This window comes from Delphinapterus leucas, chromosome 3 (assembly GCF_059928025.1).
Source record: "Delphinapterus leucas isolate spDelLeu-1000000601 "Yukka" chromosome 3, BTC_Dleu_Yukka2, whole genome shotgun sequence".
NCBI classification, from domain to species: Eukaryota; Metazoa; Chordata; class Mammalia; order Artiodactyla; family Monodontidae; genus Delphinapterus; species Delphinapterus leucas.
Window position 1 is genome coordinate 63,847,999 of NC_143131.1, and position 24,177 is coordinate 63,872,175.

The following is a 24,177-nucleotide window of genomic DNA, read 5'->3' on the forward strand; positions in this document are numbered from 1 at the left end:
TGAAAATTATAAGGTGAGGACTGCTGCTTCCAACCAAGTAGGAGAAATGGGAATGGTGGTTGAAAGGTACAAACTTCCAATTATAGGATTCAAAACTTCTGGGGACCTAAAGTATAGTATGGTGAATATAGATAACAATACTGTATTGTATACTTGAAAGTTACTAAAAGAGTAAACATAGGAGATTCGTTCAAGACGGCGGAGTAGAAGGACGTGCGCTTACTCCCTCTTGCGAGAGCAATGGAATCACAACTAACTGCTGAACAATCATTAACAGGAAGACACTGGAACTCACCAGAAAAGATACCCTACGTCCAAAGACAAAGGAGAAGCCACAATGAGAAGGTAGGAGGGGCACAATCACAATAAAATCAAATCCCATAACTGGTGGGTGGGTGACTCACAAACTGGAGAAGACTTATACCACAGAAGTCCACCCATTGGAGTGAAGGTTCTGAGCCCCACGTCAGGCTTCCAAACCTGAGGGTCTGGAAATGAGAGGAGGAATTCCTAGATAATCAGACTTTAAAGGCTAGCGGGATTTGATTGCAGGACTTCGACAGGACTAGGGGAAACAGAGACTCCGCTCCTGGAGGGCACACACAAAGTACTGTGCACATCAGGACCCAGGGGAAGGAGCAGTGACCCCACAGGACACTGAACCAGACCTACCTACTAGTGTTGGAGGGTCTCCTGCAGAGGTGGGGGGGTGGCTGTGGCTCACCACAGGGACAAGGACACTGGGAGCAGAAGTTCTGGGAAGTACTCCTTGGCGTGAGCCCTCCCAGAAACCGCCATTAGCCCCACCAAAGAGCCGGGTAGGCTCCAGTGTTGGGTCACCTCAGGCCAAACAACCAACAAGGAGGGAACCCAGCCCCACCAATCAGCAGACAAGCAGATTAAAGTTTTACTGAGCTCTGCCCACCAGAGCAACAGTCAGCTCTACCCACCACCAGTCCCTCCCATCAGGAAACTTGCATAAGCCTCTTAGATAGCCTCATCCACCAGAGGGCAGACAGCAGAAGCAAGAAGAACTACAATCCTGCAGCCTGTGGAACAAAAACCACATTCACAGAAAGATAGACAAGATGAAAAGGCAGAGCACTATGTACCAGATGAAGGAACAAGATAAAACCCCAGAAAAACAACTAAATGAAGTGGAGATAGGCAACCTTCCAGAAAAAGAATTCAGAATAATGAGAGTGAAGATGATCCAGGACCTCGAAAAAAGAATGGAGGCAAGGATCGAGAAAACGCAAGAAATGTTTAACAAAGACCTAGAAAAATTAAAGAACAAACACCTAGAAGAATTAAAGAACAAACAAACAGAGATGAACATTACAAGAACTGAAATGAAAAATACACTAGAAGGAATCAATAGCAGAATAACTGAGGCAGAAGAACGGATAAGTGACCTGGAAGACAGAATGGTGGAATTCACTGCCACGGACAGAATAAAGAAAAAGAATGAAAAGAAATGAAGACAGCCTAAGAGACCTCTGGAAAAACATTAAACTCACTGACATTTGCATTATATAGGGGTCCCAGAAGGAGAAGAGAGAGAGAAAGGACCCAAGAAAATATTTGAAGAGATTATAGCCGAAAACTTCCCTAACCTAGGAAAGGAAATAGCCACCCAAGTCCAGGAAGCGCAGAGAGTCCCAGGCAGGAAAAACCCAAGGAGAAACACATCGAGACACATAGTAATCAAACTGACAAAAATTAAAGAAAAAGAAAAATTATTGAAAGCGACAAGGGAAAAACAACAAATAACATACAAGGGAACTCTCACAAGGTTAACAGCTGATTTCTCAGCAGAAACTCTACAAGCCAGAAGAGAGTGGCATGATATATTTAAAGTGATGAAAGGGAAGAAACTACAACCAAGATTACTCTACCCGGCAAGGATCTCATTCAGATTCGATGGAGAAATCAAATCAGACAAGCAAAAGCTAAGACAATTCAGCACCACCAAACCAGCTCTACAACAAATGCTAAAGGAACTTCTCTAAGTGGGAAACACTAGAGAAGAAAAGGACCTACAAAAACAAACCCATAACAATTAAGAAAATGGTCATAGGAACATACATATCGATAATTACCTTAAACGTGAATGGATTAAATGCTCCAACCAAAAGACACAGGCTTGCTGAATGGATACAAAAACAAGACCCATATATATGCTGTCTACAAGAGACCCACTTCAGACCTAGGGATTTATACAGACTGAAAGTGAGGAGATGGAAAACGATATTCCATACAAATGGATATCAAAAGAGAGCTGGACTAGCAATACTCATATCAGATAAAATAGACTTTAAAATAAAGAATGTTACAAGAGACAAGGAAGGACACTACATAATGATCAAGGGATCAATCCAGAAAGAAGATATAACAATTATAAATATATATGCACCCAACATAGGAGCACCTCAATACATAAGGCAACAGCTAACAGCTATAAAAGAGGAAATCTACAGTAACACAATAATAGTGGGGGACTTTAACACCTCACTTACACCAATGGGCAGATCAACCAAACAGAAAATTAATAAGGAAACACAAGCTTTAAATGACACAATAGCTAGATTTACTTGATATTTATAGGACATTCCATCCAAAAACAGCAGATTACACTTCCTTCTCAAGTGCACACAGAACATCCTCCAGGATAGATCACATCTTGGGTCACAAATCAAATCACAGCAAATTTAAGAAAATCGAAATCATATCAAGCATCTTTTCTGACCACAATGTTATGACATTAGAAATCAATTACAGGGAAAAAAATGTTAAAAACATAGACATATGGAGGCTAAGCAGTACGTTACTAAACAACCAAGAGATCATTGAAGAAATCAAAGAGAAAATCAAAAAATAGCTAAAGACAAATTACAATGAAAACATGACGATCCAAAACCTATGGGATGTGGCAAAAGCAGTTCTATGAGGGAAGTTTATAGCTATAGAAGCCTACCTCAAGAAACAAGAAAAATCTCAAATAAACAATCTAACCTTACACTAAAGGAACTAGAAAAAGAAGAACAAACAAAACCCAAAGTTAGCAGAAGGAAAGAAATCATAAAGATCGGAGCAGAAATAAATGAAATAGAAACAAAGAAAACAATAGCAAAGATCAATAAAACTAAAAGCTGGTTCTTTGAGAATAAACAAAATTGATAAGCCTTTAGCCAGACTCATCAAGAAAAAGAGAGGACTCAAATCAATAAAATTAGAAATGAAAAGGAGAAGTTACAACAGACACTGCAGAAATACAAACCATCCTAACAGACTACTACAAGCAACTCTATGCCAATAAAATGGACAACCTGGAAGAAATGGACAAATTCTTCCAAGACTGAACCAGAAAGAAATGGAAAATATGAACAGACCAATCGCAAGTAATGAAATTGAAACTGTGATTAAAAATCTTCCAGCAAACAAAAGTCCAGGATCAGATGGCTACACAGGTGAATTCTATCAAACATTTAGAGAAGAGCTAACACCCATCCTTCTCAAAGTCTTCCAAAAAATTGCAGAGGAAGGAACACTCCCAAACTCATTCTATGAGGCCACCATCACCCTGATACCAAAACCAGACAAATATACTACAAAAAAAGAAAATTATAGACCAATATCACTGATGAATATAGATGTAAAAATCCTCAACAACATACTAGCAAACAGAATCCAGCAACACATTAAAAGGATCATACACATTGATCAAGTGGGATTTATCCCAGGGGTGCAAGGATTCTTCAATATTCCCAAATCAATCAATGTGATACACCACGTTAACACATTGAAGAAGAAAAACCATACGATCATCTCAATAGATCCAGAAAAAGCTTTTGACAAAATTCAACACCCATTTATGATAAAAACTCTCCAGAAAGTGGGTGTAGAGGGAACCCACCTCAACATAATAAAGGCCATATATGACAAATCCACAGCAAACATCATTCTCAATGGTGAAAAACTGAAACCATTCCTCTAAGATCAGGAACAAGACAAGGATGTCCACTCTCACCACTATTATTCAACATAGTTTTGGAAGTCCTAGCCACGGCAATCAGAGAAGAAACGGAAATAAAAGGAATACAAATTGGAAAAGAAGAAGTAAAACTGTCACTGTTTGCACATGACATGATACTATACATAGAGAATCCTAAAGATGCCACCAGAAAACTACTAGAGCTAATCAATGAATTTGGTAAAGTTGCAGGATACAAAATTAATGCACAGAAATCTCTTGCATTCCTATACACAAAAGATGAAAAATCTGAAAGAGAAATTAAGGAAACACTCCCATTTACCACTCCAAGAAAAAGAATAATATACCTAGGAATAAACCTACCTAGGGAGACAAAAGACCTGTATGCAGAAAACTATAAGACACTGATGAAAGAAATTAAAGATGATACAAACAGATGGAGAGATATAGCAGGTTCTTGGATTGGAAGAATCAATATTGTGAAAATGACTAAACTACCCAAAGCAATCTACAGATTCACTGTAATCCCTATTAAATTACCAATGGCATTTTTTACAGAACTAGAAAAAAAAATCTTAACATTTGTATGGAGACACAAAAGACCCCAAACAGACAAAGCAATCTCGAGGGAAAAACACGGAGCTGGAGGAATCAGACTCCCTGACTTCAGACTATATTACAAAGCTACAGTTATCGAGACAATATGGTACTGGCACAAAAACAGAAATATAGATCAATGGAACAGGATAGAAAGCCCAGAAATAAACCCACGCACTTGTGGTCACCTTATCTTTGATAAAGGAGGCAGGAATGTACAGTGGAGAAAGGACAGTCTCTTCAATGAGTGGTGCTGGGAAAACTGGACAGGTACATGTAAAAGTATGAGATTAGAACACTCCCTAACACCATACACAAAAATAAGCTCAAAATGGATTAAAGACCTAAATGTAAGGCCAGAAACTATCAAACTCTTAGAGGAAAACATAGGCAGAACATTCTATGACATAAATCACAGCAAGATCCTTTATGACTCACCTCCTAGAGAAATGGAAATAAAAACAAAAATAAACAAATGGGACCTAATGAAACTTCAAAGCTTTTGCACAGCAAAGGAAACCATAAACAAGACCAAAAGACAACCCTCAGAGTGGGAAAAAATATTTGCAAATGAAGCAACTGACAAAGGATTAATCTCCAAAATTTACAAGCAGCTCATGCAGCTCAATAACAAAAAAACAAACAACCCAATCCAAAAATGGGCAGAAGACCTAAATAGACATTTCTCCAAAGAAGATATACAGACTGCCAACAAACACATGAAAGAATGCTCAACATCATTAATCATTAGAGAAATGCAAATCAAAACTACAGTGGAAGAATCAATATTGTGAAAATGACTAAACTACCCAAAGCAATCTACAGATTCAATGGAACCCCTATCAAATTACCAATGGTATTTTTTACAGAACTAGAAAAAAAAACTTAACATGTGTATGGAGATACAAAAGACCCTGAATAGCCATAGCAGTCTTGAGGGAAAAAAATGGAGCTGGAGGAATCGGACTCCCTGACTTCAGACTATACTACAAAGCTACAGTTATCAAGACAATATGGTACTGGCACAAAAACAGAAACATAGATCAATGGGACAGGATAGAAAGCCCAGAGATAAACCCATGCACATATGGTCAACTAATCTATGACAAAGGAGGCAAGGATATACAGTGAAGAAAAGGCAGCCTCTTCAATAAGTGGTGCTGGGAAAACTGGACAGGTACGTGTAAAAGAATGAATTAGAACACTCCCTAACACCATACAAAAAATAAATTAAAAATGGATTAGAGACCTAAATGTAAGACTGGACACTATAAAATTCTTAGAGGAAAACTTAAGAAGAACACTCTTTGACATAAATTACAGCAATATCTTTTTTGATCCACCTCCTAGAGTAATGGAAATAAAAACAAAAATAAACAAATGGGACCTCATAAAACTTAAAAGCTTTTGCACAGCAAAGGAAACATAAACAAGACGATAAGACAACCCTCAGAATGGGAGAAAATATTTGCAAATGAAGCAACTGACAAAGGATTAATCTCCAAAATTTATAAGCAGCTCATGCAGGTCAATATCAAAAAAACAAACAACCCAATCAAAAAAATGGGCAGAAGACCTAAATAGACATTTCTCCAGAGAAGATATACAGACTGCCAACAAACACATGAAAGAATGCTCAACATCACTAATCATGAGAGAAATGCAAATCAAAACTACAATGAGGTATCACCTCACACCAGTCAGAATGGCCATCATCAAAAAATCTACAAACAATAAATGCTGGAGAGGGTGTGGAGAAAAGGGAACCCTGTTGCACTGTTGGTGGGAATGTAAATTGATACAGCCACTATGGAGAACAGTATGGAGGTTCCTTAAAAAACTAAAAATAGAACTACCATACGACCTAGCAATCCCACTACTGGGCATATACCCTGAGAAAACCATAATTCAAAAAGAGTCATGTACCACAATGTTCATTGCACGTCTATTTACAATAGTCAGTACATGGAAGCAACCTAAGTGTCCATTGACAGATGAATGAAGAAGATGTGGCACATACATACAATGGAATGCTAGTCAGCCATAAAAGGAAACGAAATTGAGTTATTTGTAGTGAGGTGGATGGACCTAGAATCTGTCATACAGAGCGAAGTAACTCAGAAAGAGAAAAACAAATACAGTATGCTAACACATATATATGGAATACAAAAAAAAAAAAGGTCATGAAGAACCTAGGGGCAGGATGGGAATAAAGATGCAGACCTAGTAGAGAATGGACTTGAGGACGTGGGGAGGGGGAAGTGTTACCTGGGAGAAAGTGAGAGAGTGGCATGGACATATATACACTACTAAATATAAAACCGATAGCTAGTGGGAAACAGCCACATAGCACAGGGAGATCAGCTCGGTGCTTTGTGACCACCTAGAGGGGTGGGATAGGGAGGGTGGTAGGGAGATGCGAGAGGGAAGAGATATGGGGATATATGTATATGTATAGCTGATTCACTTTGTTATAAAGCAGAAACTAACACACCATTGTAAAGCAATTATACTCCAATAAAGATGTTTAAAAAAATAAAATAATATTAAAAAAGGAAAAAAAGTTAGTTAATGAAATAATATATCAGATGATCTGCATTCTGTAAGAATGTGTGCGTGTGTGTATGTCAGTCTGTGAGTGAGGGTGTGGAGGGGAGAGAGAGAGAGAAGAGAAAAGCACACCAAACATTAATATTAACAATGCTTTCTTTGGGGTGGCAGGATAGTGGAATTAGAGTGATTTTTACATTTATCCCTGAGCGTTTCTATATTTTTCAAAATTTCTAAACAAATATCCTCCCATGTATTATTTGTGTAAAAAACAAACAGGGAGCTTCCCACTGCAAACAGGATCAAGGCTAATTTCCTTTGTCTAACACCCTATCCTTATTTAACTTTTGTATCTCTTCTTTCCTGCCTTCCCTTTGCCCCCAGAACAATTTTACTCACACACCCTTTTACTGACACACTTCTTCGTCCTGGGATTGATCTCCACTTCAGGAAATCTTACAACCATGTTCAGAGCAAGGCCCCCTTCCTTTCACGAACTAGCCTTGCACAGCAGCTCTCAGACTCTAGGGCAATGACCTGGCAGTTAATCAAGCAGAACTGGTAACATCTCTACCACAGTTGACTTCAACCGTATTTGATTCTCTTTTAACTTTTTGTATGTTTTTGTTCTTCTCTTCAACTCGATTATAAGCACTCTTTGTATTTTTCATCAAGTCTAGTGCAACAGAGTAGTTATCTGTGGTAGACAAAATAATGGTCCCCCAAAGATATCACCTGTAAGCAAGTGACCAGAACCTGTATGTGAGGTTAGATGGCAAAGGGGAATTCATACTGCAGATGGAGCTAAGGTTGCTAATCAGGTGACCTTAAAATAGGGAGAGTATCCTGGATTATCCAGCTGGGACTAATGTAAGCACAAGAGTTCTTAAGTGGAAGAGATGGATGGAAGAGGTCAGAGGAGGAGATGTGATGACGGAAGCAAGGCTGGAGTGATGTGCTCTGAGAAGGACTCAACTCTTCACTGCTGGTTTTGAAGATGGAAGAAGGAGAAGATGGAAGAAGGAGGCCACGTGCCCAGCAAGGCAGGCAGCCTCTCGAGGCTGGAAAAGGCAAGGAAATGGATTGTCCCTTAGAGCCTCCGGAAAGGAATGCTGCCCTGCTGACACCCTGGATTTCTGTCCGGTGAGATCCATATTTTTTTTTTTTTGCGTTACGCGGGCCTCTCACTGTTGTGGCCTCTCCCGTTGCGGAGCACAGGCTCCGGACACGCAGGCTCAGCGGCCACGGCTCACGGGCCAAGCCGCTCCGCGGCATGTGGGATCCTCCCGGACCGGGGCACGAACCCGTGTCCCCTGTATCGGCAGGCGGACTCTCAACCGCTGCGCAACCAGGGAAGCCCCTGAGATCCATATTTTAACCTAGATAAATTTCTGTTGGTTTAGGTCGTTCAGTTTATGGTGATTTGGTCCAGCACTGACAGAAAATTAATACAATGTTAACTATTATTTTCTTTCATTCACATTAAAATCAAGAGAGATAAAACCAAAGTTGTTGAAATAATAAATTTAAAACTATACATTCTGAGGAAGTCTACCTTAATCACCCCAAATGCCTCTCATTATTTCTTCATTTCTCCTTATGCCTATGTGTTTGATGTATTATCGCTTATCATTTGTTGCTACTTTATTTTATAATTGTGTTAATACCATTTCATGGGCATATATATTTTTCCTCTGATTCAAAAGGGCTCTTCAGAAGCACGGACCATGTATTTATTCTCTAGGTATTTGCTGCCAGTGGTAGCAGATTTTATTCTATAAATGTCTGATTACTAACATCTTACATTATGGGTTACTTAAGGCAGACCATGTCCTCAGCTTTCTGCAGCATACTTCTCAGAAATGTTTTAAAAAGTTTAATTTCAGCCTTATACATAAGCACCCTAAAGCCCGTAAAAAATCTGACCAGATTAGTCAACATTTAGAAAGTGGACTTAATACACTTTAATTCCACTGGATTTGTCCCATAAAATTTAGTGAGGTTTTATGTTTTTCTAGAATTTTACGGTTGACAATTTCAAGAACGGTATATATCTTTACCCTTACAGGCTGTAAGACTGGGGAATTGAGGTAGGAAGATGTCTGGTCCAGACTGGGAGAGAAAGGAGACAGTCTGGACATCCCCAAATCTTGAAGAGACCTGGGTACAAAGAAGGCTCCAGTGTGGAGGGTGGAGTGGGCACAGGGGCTGGACCTGAAAGGGACTATTTGGACGGTAGTCTATTTCTGTGTTGAGTATCAAAATCAGCATAGACCTTCTAATAAACTAGAATTGTCAGGCTACTCTTGGAAGCCATTGCTAAAATTTCTAAGCTCTACCAGAATTAAAGAAAAGTAACCAAATAAATAAGCAGTCAGTTGGAAATGAGAGGATTTGGCATCATCGTAACCCTGGGGGAAGAAATAAAAGCTGATGTGTAAATGGGGTTTTGGGCAAGTAACCACATGGCCAGATGCCCTTCTCCCAGAGGTAGGCCCAGCCCAAGGCCTTCAAGTCAGTTTCTGTTATCTGGCCCTGAGAAGCCTTAAAAAAGGTGCTTACCCTGATTTCTCCAAACATAAAATTGGGGCAGTGGGATTTGCCATTTCTGTGTAGTCTAGGCCTGTGGTGAGGATTAATTAGTGTTTTTAAAGTGCTGTGGGTTTGGTTTGGTTTATTTATTTTCTCAGGACGAAAGCCAGTACGCCAGCACCAAGTGTTAACAGCGAAGGTTTGATGTATGTTACTTGAGATGCACTGTGTGAAGTGGGGCGGATGGGAAACGAAGCTTATGGGACTGCCTTCGGCATCAAAAAGGCCACATTTCCAAACCCATTTAGTACTCCCCAAAGTGAAGGAGGCAGAATAAAAGCCTTTGAAAATTAAAAAGGAGAAAAGTTATCTGTGTTTAGGCTCTGGGATTGAGGGTATGTACCAACCCAGACCAAGGAAAATTTGACGAGCTGCTACAGAAAAATATTGGCAGCTAGAGAGGACACAAAATTCTGCTAATTTTGTGACAAGCTGTAAAATGAGGTCCTATATTTGACAGAGAGAAAGAATGGAACTCAGGCAGTCAGGGTGTCAGGGCTAATAGCTGAGGACAAATGCTGTCACATGCTAGCTTCTCTGACCCAGGACAGGTGGGCGTAGGGACCAAGAACTCTGGTATGGCCCATACCTCCACTCACTAAGAAACCAGCAACCTTCTAGATATTACAATCTCATAAGAACCCTCTAAGCTAGTTTTTAGAAATAAATCTTTATGGCTTTATTCCCGATTATGGAGGTAATGCGTGCTCATTACTAAAAAATAAAACTGCAGAAATACATAACATAAAAAGTGCAGACACTGCACCTCCAATCCAGCAGGCAGGATATAGGCTGTTAGTTATTGTTTGGACATATTTACAGGTGATAGCTATAACTGTCTCCAATTTATAGGTGATGAAACAGATAACTCAAAGAACTTATCCACCGGCTCACAGGAAATAAGTCAAAGCTGGAATTCAAATTCAGGTCTTTCTGACACCTCAGAACTCTGTATGTTCCATTAGACTACACTGCCCTATCCCCACACCCTGCTCCCTCATCCCACGACCATCCTCAAAAGTAATTACTACAAGGCACCAACCGGGTTTCCATAACTAGCTTTACAAAGAGAAGCTGCCATCATCCACAGCGTCAGGTTACATGTGAAATAGCAAGGTTAGTGCCACAAGGAGATCTGTTTTCCCAGCCTCGTTTAAATGTATAATCCTCCATCAACATGCTGTTATTTGAGTGAGATGATTATACTTTTCCATCAAAACCAGTGTAGAACAGAAAGCAAAGAGACCCCTGAAGTCAGTAGATCATATCTTATATGTGAGGCCTGGACCTGGAGAGCTCCGGGTTCCAGGTCTGTTATCTCTTAGTTGTTTGTGACCTGGTGCCTCAGTTTCTCCATCTGGATTGTAAAGTGGGTGGATGAACTGACTGCCAACGTGCCTTCTAGCGGCTGGAATGACGGGCAATCTCACTGACGGCTGGTGGGCCTCATGTATCCCATCTAACTTCTAAAATTCTGCTCAACATCTCACTTCAGGCTGAAAGACAGAAAGTTGTCCTGTGTTGCGACTTCTCAAGTATGCCCAGAAAGAAATGAACATGCTTTGAAAATAATGTATAAGGTTATTGTTCTTTTTTTTTTTTTTTTTTTTTTTTTGCAGTACGCGGGCCTCTCACTGTTGTGGCCTCTCCCGTTGCGGAGCACAGGCTCCAGACGCGCAGGCTCAGCGGCCATGGCTCACGAGCCCAGCCGCTCCACGGTATGCGGGATCCTCCCGGACCGGGGCACGAACCCATGTCCCCTGCATCGGCAGGCGGACTCTCAACCACTGCGCCACCAGGGAAGCCCTTGCTAGAGTTATTCTAATTAAATGAGTGGATGATAACGAATTTAAATGACTAGCTTATTAGCACTCATTCTTCAGTATGTCTAAATCTCCTATACATAAGGCATCGAGAGAGCTATACTGATGAAACCTTGCCCTCCATGAATATAAATAACTACAGTGTGAAGAAGCGAGAGCTCAGTGTCTAGGATGCTCCGGAGAAGCTCAAGGGACTCTAGTTTGGAGGGATCAGGCAGGGCTTCATGGAGCAGTAGGGATGTGACCTGGGCCCCCGAGAAGGGTCAGAGTAGCAAAGGAAGATGGCGGACGGCATTGCAATGGTGCTGAGGGGTTGCTTCGGTGGAAAGACAGAGGAGGCTGCCTGTGGCTGTAGGCAGTTGGCAACCACTGACAGCCATCAAGCAGGGAAGTGAGGGGCTGTGTCTGTGTTCTCTTCCAACAAAACCTAAAGCCTACGTGATTTCCAGTACGTACAACTATACCTAGCACGTCGTGGGCAGGCAGCATCTCCTGAATGAATCATCTCAGAAATGGCAACCTAATGTCAGGGAATGGATTTGAATTTGCTCTTAAGAGGAAACACGGAGCAGCGCCAAGCATGCAAAACCGGACGACTCTTGGATCTCGAGTATGGACCTGGCAATTTCAGCCCAGAAAATGCACGCGTGAGAGAGGGGAGGGAGCGAAGACTGTTCTTTCACCCTGTAATCACGAGCAGAAATAACATCCCATTATAACCTTTATAGAGAAGAGGCCCTTTCAATGAAAGAGTAACAATGCTGTACAGAATCACTTTGAAGACTTGGCCTTTGGTGTGGAAAATGCTAACATCTGTCAGGGCCCTTCATCTCTAATCAAGCTTCTGCCAGCAGAGTCTACGTGCTTTCTATGTGTGCACGTGTGTAGGCTTATCTACGTACACGTTACATAATTGGACAGACGTGAGAATTCTGACGATTCACAGAATGCCACGTCTGACTTCCAAGGTGAGTTGTGCTCACAGGTGGAGGTGGTAGCATCTTTACCTCAGAACAGCCCAGGTCAAGCCTGGGGACTGTAGGATGAGTATATATATTTTCTCTAAGGCAAACTAATGCCTTTGAAATCATTTCTCCTCCTGGTTTGAGGCAGGCTGACTAGAACCGAGGGGAGCCACAGAGCTTGGAGCTGGAGTGCCTCAGAACCAGGGTGAGTGGAATTCACACCTGTAGGACCTCAGAGCCTAATCTGGGATCACAGCTGCTCCCCACCACGTTGGATGTTTTCAGCCTTTCCCATTACATCAGCTTAAACGGTACCGTCCCCTTTCCTCAGGCTCCTGCCCAGGTTTCCTCCACAGCCCACTCTGTACTGCTGAAGAAAGACACTGAGTCAGGTCAGCCTGCTAGAAAGAAACACTTTAAAGAAATGCAGGGGGCAGGGGGGTGTCCACAGGGGGAGAATAAATCTTAGGATCTTAGAAAGGAAGGAGGGAAGATACTATGTGAGAACATGTCCATGCAAGGTCACCTGAGAACAAAGCCTCTGAAGATGAATAAAAAGTTTCCTCAAAGCACACAGGAAAGCAATTACAGCCCACATGTGTGACACTGGCCATGGGAGCCGGTGGCAGGGGAGATAAAAGTAGAGCCAGATTTGGGGGCACTGAGAGAGCCCGTGACCAATGCAACAATGAAAGGGAGCCTTCCAGGAAGGCAGGGATGGGAACAGAGCACAAAGAACAGGAAGAAGAAGCAGCGCCCTCAACTCAGAGGGGAAGTCAGGCTGAGCAGAGACTGGGGCAGGGGCTTTGTCAATATGTATTTGTCCATCAAGGAGGTCTCGGGGAAAGGAATGAGGAGGGCAGGGAAAATGCCACATCATCTGATATTTTCAATTAGGGGAAGGGTGAGGGTGGGCATTTATATGCTGAATAAATCGTTTCAAATATCTGTATGTGATATGTTAATTAAAATAAAAAGTAGCTTGTGAGTGTTTTGTTTTTTTTTTTTAGGCACAAAAGGTAGGACAGGAGCTCAGGGTTTAAGAGGAGAGTGTGAATTGCCATCTGGAGGCACTTTTAGGTTCAAGTCTAAGAGACAATAAAACAGAGACTTTAACCTGTTGATCTGTTCATCATTAAATATTTATTGAGGACTTCTATGATGGTAGGCCTCGTGCTATGCACTGGAAATGCAGCAGTAAATGAAAACGGTACAGATCCTGTCTTCATGGAGTTTCTATGCTTTTTTTGGATTTTACATTTTACTGTTAATATTTAAAATTGTCTTCATGGAGTTTCTATGCTTTTTTTGGATTTTACATTTTACTGTTAATATTTAAAATTGTGGTAAAATATACATAACATGAAATTTACCGTCTTAACCACCATAGTTCAGTGGCATTAAGTGCATTCACATTGTTGTGCTACTGTCACCACCATCCATCTCCAGAACTCTTTTCACCTTGTGAAACTGAAACTCTATACCCACTAAAAAGCGGCAACTCCCATTCCCCTCTCCACCTAATCCCTAGAAACCACCATGTTACTTTTTGTCTCTGAATTTGACTATTCTCCGTACCTCCTGTAAGTGGAATCATACAGTACTTGTCTTTTTGTGATTGGCTTATTTCATTTACCATACTGTCCTCAAGTTTTAACCATGTTGCAGCATATGTTAGAATTTCCTTTCTTTTGAAGGCTGAATAATAATATTCCATTGTATGTATGTCGCACATTTTGTTTATCCAGTCCTCTGTCAATGGACATTTGGGTGGCTTCCACCTTTCGGCTATTGTGAATAGCGCTGTTCAAGTCCCTGGTTTCAGTTCTTTGGGGGTATATATCCAGGTATGGAATTGCTGGATCATACGGTAGTCCTGTTTTTAATTTTTTGAGGAACTGCTATACTGTTTCCATAGCAGCTATACCATTTTACATTCCCACTAGCAATGCACAAGGGTTCCAGTTTCTCCACATCTCCATCAATAGTCGTTATTTTCCTTCCTCCATTCCTTCCTTTCTGTCTGTAGCCATTCCAATGGGTAGGATCTATGGTTCTTCAAGACATCTTTATGCTTTATTGTAGAATCTCCTGGTCTACGGGAGATTCTATGACTTCTGGGGTGTGTTTGTGTATGTGTGCGTGTGTGTACACTAGTCTTTTTTGGAAATATTTTTACTATTAGTACCCAAGTCACAACCTACCAAGAGTATGTGGCCATGAAAAAACCCTAACTCCACAAGTAGGAAGGGGCTCTGCGGGTGCCCTCTACTCTTAGAATAAGAGGGAGGTGGTATAGATGTTAAAACCCAAGAGGCCAGATTTTGAGGGATCTGGTCCTACTTGGAAGGGAGGGCTTCCCTGGGAAAAGTCTAACATCGATTCCTCTAATTCATGACAGGAGGAGACATTGGTCCACCACTGCCGACAAGACCAGATAAAGGAGACAGTGCAGGTGAAAAACTGGAATGATGCAGTGATGTTTTAGAATGGGGATCAGAAAGGTGGGCAGGATGTAGTAACAGCAAAATCGTATAATATTCACATTACTCTAGTGCTTATAATGTTTCTAACATTATCACGTGTATTCATCTATTTACAGCCATGTCTTTGGCTACACCACTGCTTATTAACACGTGCAACTTTTCCAGCAGGGTGAAAAAGGAGAAAGTGAGGAAGCAGCTTGCTCCCTTGAGGTCCTGTGTATACAGAGACCCATAGAATGCTGAAGCTAGAAGGGACCTTAGAGGTCACTTAATTCAGTCTTCACCTCACAGATGAGGAAGTGACGAAGTGGCTTTGGGGAAGGTGGAGGTGGAATATTACTCTCTTCTCCCATAAGTAAGTACACATCATCTGGGAAGTGCTGGAGTTAGAAACCAAAGAACTGTTTCTGTGATAACACAGACTCAATTGTCAATCCTTCATTGATACCCTAGATTGGCTGCTTTCTGATTTTATTCCACAACAGCCTCTAGAATGTTTTATAGTCATAAAACATATTCTGTGAATATAACATGCAGACTTGGCTGTCCTATAAATACATATTTTCTTGTAGCTGGATTTAATTTTTCCCCCACAAACTAACTGCCCAGAAAAGGAACTGGGTTTGAATCACCATCCTCTGGAGTGCAGGACCCCAAAGATAACTCCCCTTTTTCCTAATTCTGCCACACAGTGGTGTGAAATGTATATAAAAACAGGGCAGAAAAGCCCCCCCCCCGGTATTGCCCACGTATAAGAGGAGGCGGCACCTTGCCACCCACAGGTACACACAGTAGGGGACACCCTGTTTTTGTGAACCAACAGTGAATGTGGCTCTTTGTCAATGGCAGGGCCTGACAACGTCCCTCATTACATTCAGGGTTAGAGCAAGAGTCCCCAGGCTGGCAGGAAAGGCCAAAAGGAAGGCCTGGAGTGGACTCCTAGGAGGGGGGAAGGAGCAGCAGGCAGCCAGAAAGTGTCTCTGAATTTGCGACAGCAGCAAAGGGTCTCAGTAAGTCCAGCAATTAACATATGGGAAACTAAGTGGAAGAAAAGTGAAGGGACTCGCTCAAGACCTTACAATCTATGAGGGGCAAGGCTAAGACAGTTCTCTCTTCTGATTTCCATGCCCCAATTCTTACACTGGTGAAACTTTCTGCCTGTGCTATTACTTTGCTAGAGGCACTTGAGGGGACGCAAAAATCACAGCAGGTTATGCTAAGAAGCCCGCGGCAAGCGGCACTATGGTCACTATGGGCGTATAGTTCTCAAGCTCCCATTTCTGATGCCATGACAAAACGCAGCTTAGTGAGTGAAGGGGGCTTAAGGCTTTTCACTTGTAGATGGAACTTAGTGGATGAGGACAGCTTAAAACCACTGTAATGTGGGCAAGCATATTCAGCACATCCCTGGAGGTTATGCAGGGCTTTGCAGTGCATTAAATTACTCAGAAGCTGTAAAAACCGTTCCTGCCTCCCTTCTGGCCACCCTGAGGGATTCTTATATGACTGGCTCCTGGTTAGCAATCACTTCTGCAGTGAGCCGGTTACAGACTGGAATGTATCATATCCCTAGGTGTGCTGGGGCAGAGAAAAGTTTAAACGATTGACGTAGCTCCACAGTAACTAATCATAGGTCTGTGATCCTCTCACACAGCTGATCAAATCATTTCCAAGCATTTTCTAGAACAATTCTTCTAGACCAATAGACATGCAATGCAAATTACACATGTGATTTTAAATTTTCTATTAAGCACATTAAAAAAGGAAAAGGAAACAGATGAAATTGGGATCAATATATTTAAACTCAATATATCCAAAGTATCGCCACTTCAACAAGTAATAAATGTATATATGTTTTATATTTTTCATACTCAGTCTTCAAAATCGGATATGCGCATACTCACAGCACATCTTGATCCACAATTAGCCATATTTCAAGGCTAAGTAGTCACACAGGGCTCGTGGCTACCATATCGGACATATTACTACCTTTGCCTCTCTCACTGATGTCTGTTTACTCCAATAAAAATAGAAATTTCTCCATCCTGTAGCCATTCCTACCTATCTCAGGGCACTTCCCTTTCCAGGTCTAGTGATTCTAGGTGGTCTTTATTCCATTTCAAATCTCCTCCAACTGTCCATTCAGTCATTAAGTAATCATCACTGAGTACCTACCAAGTGCCGGGTGTTTGTGTTAACTTATGAGGATGTAAAGATAAATATGACATAGACCCTGATATCCGGAGCTCTTGGCTTAGTGGGAAATGCAGGCACATACAGGAGAATTTGGTGAACACTATACAGAGATACATACGAAGGGGTGCACAGAGGAAGGAGTACTGCTTCTTCCAGGGATTCTGGAAAGCATTCACAGAGGTGGGACATTTGCGCTGAGTTTTAAGGGATGACGAAAAATTGTGGAGAGGCAGGGAACGGTGTTTCAGGCATAGGGAAAAGTATGTTCAAGACCTAAGTATGACGATCTGCATGCTCGGAAATGGCAAGTGGCTAGTAGGGCAAGAAGACGGCAAGGAGGGCCTGGAGTGAGGCTGGCGAGGTGAGCTAGACCTCAGATGCCCGAAGACACACTCAGAATTACTGGGGGTCATTCTCCAGAAGGGGGAATCTTAAGGCAGGTTGTAACACAGATTGGAGAGGATAAAAGAGTAAGGAGAGCCTGAATGATGGGGTAGCAGTATGTCTAAAAGGAGGAGATGTGAGCACTCAAGTGAATGAAGGGAGTATAAGAGCACTGTTTTCTGCAGACAGTCTCTCGATGAGGCCTTATGATGGAACCTGGGCAAAGGGGCTAATAGTTAAGGTTTTCCAGGCCCAAACTCATGACGTAGGGGCATCAGGGCCACTAGCATCGTATTTATATAGGACTATTACAACCTGTGGGGATGTGAAAGCGCCACATGGCCTCTTTCCCTGCAGGAACTAATAGGGTTCCCTATGGGTTAATTTAGGCAGTAGGCAGAATCAAGCTAAATTGCAGCCTTGCCAGGGAAATCATGGGTTTATGAGACCCAGCAGGTCTGGGCAGCACCTGACCAGCCTGATCAGATGATGTGGTGGCTTATTTGACTTTGAGTTTTCTAGATGGAGGCTCTGACACTCTCAGGTAAGAACAGGACAACAACAGCATGACATTCACAGTTAGAAGGAGGCTCAGAGATCCCATGGGTTCTCCTTTTATAGATGGGAAAACTGAGTCATGGAGAGGGAAATGGCTTATAAGGTCATATAAGCCATTCAGCAGCACTCACCCTTTGTGGCACCAAAGCCACAGTGAGACTGGTACAACAGGTGCCATGGAGAACTGTTTACCTTCATAGCAAACTCAAGTGGAGAAAGAGAATTAGGCTAGAGAGACACTAGGTAATAAAACTGCCTTTGTGAGCCAACAGTATTTAAATTAGTAGCAATAAACAAGGTACTCACATGGTGAAACGTCTATAAAGTTTGGATCGATATTGTGCAGCAGCTCCACTCTGGGGGACGGGCTTCCTTCACTAGAAAAGAAGTTTTTAGAAAATGTTAATTTCCTCTCTCAAATGGGTATCAATGATTTTAATACTTCCTTTCCTCATATTTACAGGAAATAACAAACCTGCCGGTTAACAACTTGGTCATGAATTCAGAGGCCTCCAAAATGTGTGGTTGTGCATCTTCCAGTAGTCATCACTTGTCTATATTGTCACAATGACTGAATGTTTACATAACAACTTTAAGGTCAAGCACGTGACAATTAAAAAATGAGTCCTGTGACCCTTTGCAATAAATAATCTGGCTGTACTTAAACATGACCATTCGTTACAGCAGTGAAATGAGAACTCAAGTCATCCAGTGTAGACATCATGCTGAACACTCACAGGGAAATGAAGAAAGAGCATCTGCCAAGATGGCAGCGCCCATATCACAGATGCAACATGCCCTTTAAATATTAGCCTGCGTGAGAAAAACGAATGTCTTCCACGTCTAAATTTACAACGTGGAACTTGTATGTAATACAACTACATGTGAAATAGTTATACTTCTTTAAGATTTTTAAAAATTGTATGTGCAAATACAATCACAACCTACATTACTGTTGAAAAGAACTTGGAGATCAGTTAGTCCAATGCCCTCATGTTACAAATGAGAAAGGCCCATAGTAAGTTACTGGCCAAACAATGGGTAGTGGGTGTTTTTTAAAAATTGGGAGCATAAACACCACGAGATGTATGCCGGGTGTGCATGAGGCACCCATGTCATTTGCTAGTATAGACTCAGCCTTATGGAAGAAGTTGTTAGATATAATTTCAGTCGTTGGACTACTTGATAATCCAATAAAAGGTTGCAAAGTACCATTAACACCATAGGATTTGTCCACATAGGAATAACCAATAAGGCCCCTGAAAATAAGAGGACATGTTTTCAGGTGGTTCAATGTCCACACCCCAAACGCACAGCTAGTTGTCTACATCAGTGGCTTGGGATTTCAAGGACCCATAAATTTTCAAAAAATCTGCATTGTGATTGGCAGCGTTATATTTGCCAAGTAAGGAAATGTTAAAAACAAAATCCATGAATTAAAAACAAAACCAAAAAACTTTCAACTACCATTACCATAAAATAAAGGTAATTTTAATAGCAACAAAAGGTAGAATGAATACAATCTCAGAATAAGTGACAGTCCTTTAAAGTGAATATGTTTAACTTTAGAATTCTAAAAGATTTCCTTTTTCCTCTCTATTCCATAAAACCCACTAACTAGACAGTGAGAGGGAAATATGCAGAGATGCCTCTAGGCCTGGGGGCAGCACTATGCGGGTGGGGGGGCAATATTTCCCTGGATTCCTCATTTTCTTCCTGAGGCATTTAACTAACTACCTGTATACCATGAGACTGTCAACCGGTCCAAAATGACAGGAACTAGGGTTTGATCCTGGAAGCCCTGAATGCAAGTAGGGATGATGAGCAAAGAAAATGGTGAATGTGAGAAAATCTTAACAGAATGATGATGATGGTGTCTAATTTGTGGGGTTAAAAACAAGCAAACAGAGCTAAAATCTGGATGATAAAAATAGCAAGTAAGTCAGGAGGGGAAATCAGAATGAAAGCATTTTAAAGTCTTTGTATTGTTTGGAAGGGGGTAAGGCTGTTCATTAAATTTAGATTTAGCTAAGTAAAATTTGCATGTTAAAATTTTAAGGTAACTTAAAAACAAAGATAGGACTTTTCTGGACCATGGAAGAACAAAACAAAATTCATTCAATCCAAAAAAAGGCAAGAAAGAAGGAGGAACCCCAAAATTTCTCATCTTTAAAAGCAGAGCTCACTGGAATACCCCCAAAGTATTAGGCATGGTTAAATAAAACATATTTTTCTAATAACTTTTAAAGAAAGTTTATCTGTATATTATTCATTTATTTCATTTTTTCATTATTCAGAAGAGCCACAGATATTGCAAAATAAGGGAACTTAATAAGATGAGATGAATTTTGAACACTAAAGCGTTGTGAGTAATCCCAGTGATGAATTACTTGCTGGGAAAAATCATCACAGGCAGAATCATCATGATACAAATCATGATGAAAAAAACAAAAGCCAACCAACCTTCCTAAGTATGCTGTGATGCTACTTGTTAAAATGTACGAATCAGAATATTTTGACGAGGATGTGGTTGGAGATATATGCCAAGGAAATATAATAGAAGACAAGTGATTAAAACAATAACCAAACACCCTAGGGACTCCAAGTTATTAAATAAATCAAGAAAACCAAATGTACATTTAAGGGAACTGAATAAAGTATCATAAATCTTGGGTTACTCCCCATCAAAATGTTAAAAGTTATTAAAATCCCTAGACAAGGTCATGTACCAATTCCCTGGAACTAGTCCTTTGGAAAGTGATGGATTTTAGAAATATTTCCAGGTGAATTTTTTTTAAAAGAGGCATACATACATGGGAAGGGAAGATGGTAATAATGGAAATATGGAAAAATATACACCAACCTGTTAGCTGGGATAGGGGGATGGGTGGGGTGAACTACAAAGACTTTTATTTTCTACAGTGCTTTTTACAACTAGCATGCATTATTACTGTAATCAGGAAAATTTTAAGCTTTTTTAAAGTATAGAACTTGTGAAAACTTCTATGCTTCCATAAAGACATTAAAAAGTATAACAAAGAGAAAACTCAGATATTTTACAGAATTTGGGAGTTTAAAGATAGGAAAACTATCCAGAACTACAAGGTAGCTCTGCAGTATTTAAATGCATTAGTTGATTTTTGGAATTTAATTGCATGCTACCCACGTATGTGCTATCTCATACTGATAATAACTGATCACGTAATTTCCCTCTCAGGAGTGTAGAAATTTCCCTGTATGTTTAAGATCAGGCTTGCCTTGAGCAAAAACAGTAATGGTTTTAGGGTCACTGAGTTCTCATGTCTCACCACTTAAGTCACTTCTTTTCATTTTGGTAAAGGGTTCAGAGCCTCAGTGCCTGAGACGGAGGGAATAAGAGGAAAGAGAGGGAGATGTTAGGGAGAAAGGAGGGAGGGAGAAAAGGGAGATGAGGAGGAAGAAGAAGAGGGAGAAGGAAAGAAGGGAGAAGAGACTGTGGGTTTCCTTTAATAGTTACGCACCAAGTTAGCAGAGACTCACTAAAGCACTTAAACGCGCACACACACTACACATATCAACTCCACGTGGCAAATTTCAGTGGAGACAAGGGCATAGTATAGTGATGCTGGAACAGAGAAGTGGACCCAAGTCACCTGGAGAAGAACATGTGCAGAATAAGGCTGGTGGGAGGGATGGGGAGGGTGCGGGATGAAATGAGAGACCGCAAAGACCCGCTCTGCAAAGCTTCATAACTTTGCCTAGGGAATACTTTAGAGTATTTAAAGTGATTCTGCAAAGACCAGTTACGGGTAGAGAGGCACTGGTCATTACAAGGTGAGGCCCACTGTTGGTGAGGGGAATCCTTCAGGCCCAAATGGCACACCCAGGAAGAACACCCCCGACTCAGCTCAGCTTCCACCATCTGTAGGAATTCAATATCCCCAGAATTGAGAAACTGGACACCGATACTGGGACACTGGTACCCTGGTTATTGGGAAGGAATATCTACCACTGGATTAATAAACACTCTTTTTTTATATATATATTAAAAGAAAGGTAAGTTCAGTAAGTAGCCACATATTTTCCAGTGCAGTTTAAAAACAGTCTTCCCTTAAGAACTCACAGGGGCTTCCCTGGTGGCACAGTGGTTGAGAATCCGCCTGTCAATGCAGGGGACACGGGTTCGAGCCCTGGTCCGGGAAGATCCCACATGAAGCGAAGCAACTAAGCCTGTGAGCCACAACTACTGAGCCTGCGTGCTCAACTACTGAGCACATGTGCTGCAACTACTGAAGCCTGCCTGCCCGTGCTCCACAAGAGAAGCCACCGCAATGAGAAGTCTGTGTACCGCAACAAAGATTAGCTCCCGCTCGCCACAGCTAGAGAAAGCCCGTGTGCAGCAATGAAGACCCTACACAGCCATAAATAAACAAACAAACAAATGAATAAAATGTCCTTAAAAAAAAAAAGAACTCACAAACCATTGGCTACTTAAATTTGAGTAGTCTCTAATAATCATATAAAAGATCACACTTCTGTACCTGGAGGGGAAAATGCTTGATCATTTTTTTTCTTTTCTTGTATCTTTTTAGGGCAAACGTTCCCTACTGTTGCTGTACTCCCGTTCCTTCCCCACACCTCTGCAAATTTTTGTCATCAATAATTTCCACTTGCTTATGCATGTTCCTCTACCTTTATGTCAAAAACTAAATAAATAAATTTTATTTTATTTTATTTTATTTTTTTGCGGTACGCGGGCCTCTCACTGTTGTGGCCTCTCCCGTTGTGGAGCACAGGCTCCGGATGCGCAGGCTCAGCGGCTATGGCTCATGGGCCCAGCTGCTCTGCGGCATGTGGGATCTTCCTGGACCGGGGCACGAACCTGTGTCCCCTGCATTGGCAGGTGGACTCTCAACCACTGCGCCACCAGGGAAGCCCATAAATTTTATTTTTAACTATCTTTTCTTCTTTTCACCATTAAACGTCCCCCAAACAGTATGTTTACATCAGTTATCCTCTCTTTGTCTCACATTAGAATCACCTGAGGAACTTCTAAAATACAGATGCTGTACCTCACACCAGAAGCATCACTGGGGGTGGAACCCAGGCGTCAATATTTTTTTGAACTCCCAGATGATTTCAACATTCAGCCAAGATCGAGAACCACTGACCTGGAGCAGTGCTTCTCAAAATATAGATCACCTGGGGATCTCATTAAACTGTGGATTCTGATTTACAGAGCCCAGAGGGTGAGGGGGGCCCAGGAATCTACATTTTTAACAGGTTCCCAAGTGATACTGATGTTGCTGGTCTGAAGACCACACTTTGAGTAGCAAGATGGGGAAATCTAGAGTCTTCTTACCCGGATCTGAACTCTTCTGGAGTTTCCTAAATCAGAAACTCATTTAGATTAGAGCTAATTTTAGAGCAATGATTCTCAACCTTGGCTACACAATGCCATCACCTGTGGAGCTTTAAAAACTACTGATGCTGGACTTCCCTGGTGGTGCAGTGGTTGAGAGTCCGCCTGCCGATGCAGGGGACATGGGTTCATGCCCCGGTCCGGGAAGATCCCACATGCCGCGGAGCGGCTGGGCCCGTGAGCCATGGCCGCTGAGCCTGCGCGTCCGGAGCCTGTGCTCCGCAACGGGAGACGCCACAACAGTGAGAGGCCCGCGTACCGCAAAAAAAAAAAAAAAAAAAAAATACTGATGCTTGAGTTCCACCATAAGAGAGTGATCTCATTGATCTACGTTCAGCCTAGGCATAAAGATTTATAAAAGTACCCAAACTGATTTTTGTCAAATTAGCTTCACTGAAATATAACTTACAAACTATACAATTCACAATGTTTTCAAGGTGTATCTATTTTATAGCATGTATCAATACTTAATTCCTTTATATGGCTGAATAATATGTTATTGTATGGATGTACCACATTTTCTTTATCTACTCATTTGATGGACATTTGAGTTGTTTCTACATTTTTTGGCTATTATGAATATTTATATATAAGTTTTTGTATGGACATTTGTTTTCATTTCTCTTGGGTA

At 41.4% G+C, this 24,177-nt stretch overlaps 1 protein-coding gene across 1 annotated transcript in view; it reads right to left on the reverse strand.

The window, feature by feature from the left end:
• Positions 1-24,177, reverse strand: part of ARSB (arylsulfatase B) — a 175,247-nt gene that overhangs the window by 53,052 nt on the left and 98,018 nt on the right. The window contains exon 6 of the mRNA XM_022594098.3: positions 18,452-18,522. Coding sequence (XP_022449806.2) covers positions 18,452-18,522 — 71 coding nt within the window. The remainder of the gene's footprint in view (positions 1-18,451; positions 18,523-24,177) is intronic.